The sequence below is a fragment of the Cygnus olor genome, chromosome 3, assembly GCF_009769625.2.
Source record: "Cygnus olor isolate bCygOlo1 chromosome 3, bCygOlo1.pri.v2, whole genome shotgun sequence".
Lineage (NCBI taxonomy): Eukaryota > Metazoa > Chordata > Aves > Anseriformes > Anatidae > Cygnus > Cygnus olor.
Window position 1 is genome coordinate 10,019,272 of NC_049171.1, and position 6,000 is coordinate 10,025,271.

The following is a 6,000-nucleotide window of genomic DNA, read 5'->3' on the forward strand; positions in this document are numbered from 1 at the left end:
AGTCCACACCATTCTATGATTCTATGATAATCATTATAATGGCATGACTGAACGATTCACCTCTAGTTTACATCTAACACCAAGGCTAGCAAAATAGATGTTCCTTCTCCCCCAACCAGGCAGGTGCTTTGAAACCACATCTAAAAGATGCCAATAAGAAAAAATCACTCATAAAAGTGGAGGAACCTCCTGCTTTCTCTTACTTTATAACCAGAAAATAAAACAAAAATCCAAAACAAACAAACAAAAAAAAACCATAGTGCTTAGCCCACTTAGCTAGGACATAGTCTCCATTTTGTTATTTGAGTAAAAAACTAGAAAGCTATTATAGAAAACATAGCTAGTAGCTAGTGAAAACTTAACAGCTTACCTGGATAGGGGTGGATGCCATGGACAACCAGATGTTTTGATCCACAATAATAAATCTCTTAAGACACCTGGACTTCTGTCAGCTGACCTCTGTTTTCAGAGATAAGCCCAGAGATAAGCCACAGTTTTACAGATGAGGAAGCAAAGTTACAGAGTATTTAATTGATTTCCTTGTAATTGCAGACTTGGAAATAACCAAGAACTACCAATTTGCTATTTGTCATAGTATATGCTGGGTCATGAAGCATCCCTTATTTCTAAATAATCCAATGTTCTTTTCATGGATATTGCTTGGTTCATCAGTAACTTTTCAAATTAATGATTTGATATGCTTTGATTTCTAGCTGATTTTTTACTATGGAACTGGAGACAGCTGGTGTCCACAGAACTACTACGATGAGATCAAAATGGATTTTCCAGACGGGGACATTCGACTTTGTGAGAAAGGCCTCCGCCACGCCTTTGTGCTAGATGCCAGCAAGGAGATGGCTGCCATGATTACAGACTGGTTACGGGATGATCTGACGAAATTATAAGCACTGATTCAATGATCAACAAGAAAACAATACAATTATTTTGTGAATGTGTGATTTTTTGTGAGAGAGTCTGTCCTATTTTTTGTTTGTTTATTATAGATTATGGCTTGTTTTCTATTGAGATGTTTTAGAGAAAGTTAAAGAGAGGCTGGCTGGTCCAAAGTATAGTTTTCTCGATTTAATGGTGATGTACCTTCATCCTGTGTCTTCAGAGCTCTGCAGGACTTGGAAAAGTGTGGAATATTTATTGTCTTCTAGCACTCTAGACAACACTGATACTAGATTAACTGACTACAAGTGTACTTGTGTTACTACCACCTCAATTTCTTGCTGAGGAGCTGTCAAGGCCGTATTTGGGGCAGCCCAGTTGGTCTGATTTAGAAAGAAATATCAGGCTACTCTGTATGGATAAAAATCCCCCTGTGGCAATCAGTCATGGCGTACTGTGAAAAGCGTGGGCCCTCTCCACCTGACTCATCTGTCTGTGCAGCCCTGGCACATGAGTAATGGACACCAGAACTGCCCAAGGCCCCTAACATCTCCTTCGGGTCTGGTGGGGCTGGTGGACAGTCCAAGGTCAGGCCAAGTTCAGGCTTTGTACAGGGGAGCTGTGAAGATGAGGTGAAGATGAGGTCCTCCAAGTATCAGAAGGGGTTTAGAGTGCTCCCAAGACTCCACAAAGTATTAAGCATAACACAAGGTAGGTGAGGCTGCTCAGCTAGGGAACATATTTGAAGCCCTTGTTTCGTTTTTTTCAATTGACTGTAGAGAGGGTAAAGGACCCTGGTCAGAAGTGCCAGTATTACAAGGTGAAGTTGATTGCAAAATCCATATATAACTACCTGTAAGTGCCCAAGCTCTCTGAGCTATCATTCTTCTAATGAAGTTCCTGGGAACAGTGTTTGCTTATCAGCTTTAAAGAATTAAACCAGTTTTGATGCTTGCCTGAATTTCAGTTCTTTGCTCTAAGGACTGAAGTACGGCATTTTCTGCCACGCCACAAATTAGGTAAGTCTACCATGAGAAAACAGCCATTCTGCTGTGATTGCACCCATGGAAGTGCATGAAGTGTTAGTATTTAGAACGCAGTCCTGGCTGTAGCACATTACTGATAAGTGCACTGTGTCTTACATTTTTTTCATCCCTCTCCTTTACAGATAGAAAAAAAAGATGTCCTACCACTTGTGATAATACAAGAAATTACAACCTAAAGCGAGAAATGAAAACAATGTGAGTAAGGGGAACAGAGCCAAGTGTAATCAGGAAAAGCTTTCTAGCTGTGAACCTGTGAAATAGACTCCCTGTGGAGTCCATAGAGACGTTTATAAATAAATAAATAGAACACTACAGCATATAGTCACGGGAAGTCCTGCTCTAGCAAACAAATGAATTTAGATGATGCGTTAGGTATCTAACTTACAAGATTCATTAGCATATTAATGTGGTACTACTGAAAATGGTGCTGGAGAACATTTTCTGTGATGCAGAAAGACTGAATGATTAGCTCCATACTTACCTTACACGACTATATACACACCTTCCACTTCTCTCTAGATCCCACTTAACTCTTTCACTAATATTTAAAGCAATTTGTAGAATTAAGTTTCTGGATATTTTAAACCAGTTTTCAAACCTGCAGCCAGACGGTGGATTTAAGTGACCTTTTTTGCATCGTGTGAACTGCTTTGTCTTTTGAGACATCCGCTGGCTTTTCAGATTACACTGCCACAAAATGAAACAGATACTGATGCTTGAGGCAGAAATGTTGAGACCCCTGTCACAACAGCATGGGGAGGAGCCAGGTGTGCTCAAAGTGAAGGGTCCGTGCCAGTGCAACTGATTCTGGTCATTGGAGAGACCTGGAACCGACCTTCCTACAGGGCCATAGTCAGCAATGATCAAAACACTTCTTGTGCTCACCTTGGAAATCCACAGTTGTGCATGTCTGTGTGTCTGTCCGTGTTCAACCAGCCCCCAGATGTTGGCATGGAGTCGTGTTGGAAGTCCTCGTGGCAGATGCTGAACGCATCTGTTGGCCTAGGTGCTCCCTGTGGCAGAATGAGGGTGTGCGTGTCTGCATATGTGTGTGTATGTATATATATATATCTATATCCATATTTATACACACACATATGCACGTGTGTGTATGTTAGTGACATAGAGAATACAGTTCACCTGGTTGTTTTGGTCTATGCATTGATATGATTAGACAAAACATTTGTTCTTTATACGGAATCACATAATTGAGCAAGGAATCAGCTTGTAAACGTTGAGCGGTTGTGGTGGATCTTCTGGGAACAGAAAAAATCTTGCATTAACCAAAGATGACAAGCAGCTATTAAAGCCTGGAAACTGAAGCACCTATGAGAGGCAGTTGTTTACAGTGCATTATTCGTATACTTTGTATGAGAAATTAATTTAGCAATACTTGTACTTGACTTGTGTATTCCTTTTATACGAATGCTAATCTGTTGTTATAAATCCTACTGACTGCATTAAGACCTAAACTGAGATTACTGCAGGATAATGCCTTACGATTTTCTTAAATGAATTTTCTCTAAGATTATGGAAACCATAGTGATTCAATTGCGTCCTTCCTCCTTGAAGCTCTTACCGTAAGGCTAAGATCTGAAAATTCGCTACTCTACTCATTGCATAAAAGCATGGGTCTACTTTTCACAGCCGTATTTCCTAAGAGCAGCGGATCTCACACAATGAGAATCCAGCTCTTCTGAAGCCAGTGGTGTTCGCCAGGACCCCAGGCAAAGAGTGTAAAAAGTGCTTATGGTCCAAATGTGCCAACTCACCATAAAAACACAGTGTAATTTTGCCTATTTTAGACTATTTTAGAGTTCTTGGGAAGCCTATCACGAATGCATTGACTGTATGTGGTAGCATCTAATCTTTGTCATTCACACTTGTGCTTAATTGTCAGTCACCACGTGAGTAAACCTGCTAGCTACAATGACTTTGACTCATGTTCGTGTTTTGCTAGATCAATACCTTTTATGACAAAGTACACAAATCCAATAACGAAAATAAAGACATTTGTTGTAAAATGTAATTTGTGTCTTCAATAACTTGTTCGATCCTAGTTCATCTTCATTATTTCATGCATGCAGAATTTACAGAAATACTTGCCAAAAAACAAGTTTCACGTGCAGTTTAGACATCTAACCTCAGGGGACATCGGTGGGTGGTAGGCACCTGACAAGTTTAAGCATTTTTATCCAGAGCCACTCCAAAATGATCAGTGTTTCCTCTTGTTCACTCCAGCTGAATATTACCTGCTTTGAATGAACTATAGTGTGCAGGCTAGGAAAGCTTCAGGAAGCTTAGTGAGTGCTTTCCCCGTGTTTATGGTGAAGAATTTGGAGCTGGACTCCAAGCTAAACATCAGTTTCTTGACTCACAGGAGACAGATTGCATACATGAGCCACAACAGATGAACTCTTCTCTGCACTTGAGGTCATTTACGCATTGATTTTATGGAAAACGGGTTTATATGTGCATCCCCTCCCCATCTCTTTCTTTGGTCTAGCGAATTGCCAACAAAGACTTTAAACAAGATGTTCAATGTTGTTATTAATCACGTTACTCAAAATATTACCGGATTTGGGTAAACTTGCAAGACCCAGGAGACCCATTTTATTCTGTGTCACAGGTCACACTCAGACTCCCAACTGCAGTAAGTGTCTGAGGCTCATCACTTCCAGGCAAGTGTTCTCTTCTCTGGCACTTTTACAGAGTAAGAATCCTGAGAGCTTTTATGAGTGACCAGGAACAATATACAAGCATGGATTTCTGCAACAGCTGATGGGGTTTATTACAAGCAAAAGATGGTAGCAGTAACAGTACAATCCAGCTGCCAGAAGCGATCGTAGCATCACGCAGAAGTTATGAAACAGGGTAACACGCATGCTCAGATGGCACAGGCAAGGAGACATTTAATTAGAGGCTGTTTTCAACTCCTTAAGCTGATAGTAAATGGAGTAGATTTTTCCATTCCACATATTGCAGGAACGTGCTTGCAGGAAAGCAGTTGTGTTGCGGTTTTTTACCAGTTTGCAGTAGCTAATAAAACACAGAATGTTAAGAGATCTGACTCATTCTGCAGAGCAGTGCTTGCCAGCCAGTTACTTGGAGGAGATTTTTTGCCATCCCACTTGAAGCAATTCACAATGAAAAAGGCAATGGGGGACTGATCCTCATTTTCCCTGTTTATGAGCATCTTGCCCAAACTCACTTCTTTAAGCACCCACCCAGCCCCAGCTCTAAAATGCTGTGCTTCATTTATTAAGAGAAATCCACATGTATGAAGACCAGATGGCTTGGAATCGGGGAAAAAACAGGCTTTCCCAATGTCAGAACTACTCCTTTTCCCTCACAGACACCCTTAAAATTTAAGAATCCCACTGTTCCAACCTAACTTGTTCGAAAAAGGAAAAAACATTTTATTTATATTCAAATGTTTTGACATGTTAACATCATCTGCTTTCACCGTGCATGGGATACTGCAAGTGAACAGTGTTTATTAATAAGGAACCTTTATTTTCATGCCCACAAAAACTCTCTTTAAGCGTCCAGAGTGAAAAGGACTGCACAGCAATAGCTACAGCCTCGGTGAACTCAGTAGGAAAGCAAACAAGCTTAGAGAGACCCATGTGCTCAATTGACTGAGACTAGGGCCATGAAGACCTTCAGTATGACAGAAAACATGGCATTAACTGTAAGACAGGAGCTTTCTTTTATCTTCATATCCCTACTGGTTTGCATCAAAATAGGATATTCCAACACGGCAGGATTCTTGCAGAATTAGCACTTTGTGATAACAAGGATTTAGGTTTTCAAAGTAACAAGAGCATGCCTATGTAATAGTAAAAGTAGGCCTGGCTCACCCTGTTTACCCCTAGTTCATAAAGCAGTGCTCCACCCCAAAAAATGCCTAGATTCCCTCTCTGGTCTAAATTTATCTAATCTATCTGATCTAAATACAGGGGTACCAGATCTCCCTCTTGAGGTCCTGGCAGGCACCAACTTTATCTATCTATCTATCTATTTATCTATCTATCTATTTATTTATTTATTACTAAAT

At 40.4% G+C, this 6,000-nt stretch overlaps 1 protein-coding gene across 2 annotated transcripts in view; it reads left to right on the forward strand.

Moving 5' to 3' along the window:
- Window positions 1–3,966, forward strand: part of LDAH (lipid droplet associated hydrolase) — a 119,487-nt gene extending 115,521 nt beyond the window's left edge. For both annotated transcript variants that reach the window (XM_040550782.1, XM_040550783.1), the window contains one exon: window positions 714–3,966. In XM_040550782.1, coding sequence (XP_040406716.1) covers window positions 714–905 — 192 coding nt within the window. In that variant the 3' untranslated portion in view covers window positions 906–3,966. The remainder of the gene's footprint in view (window positions 1–713) is intronic.
- Window positions 3,967–6,000: the final 2,034 nt, after the last annotated feature.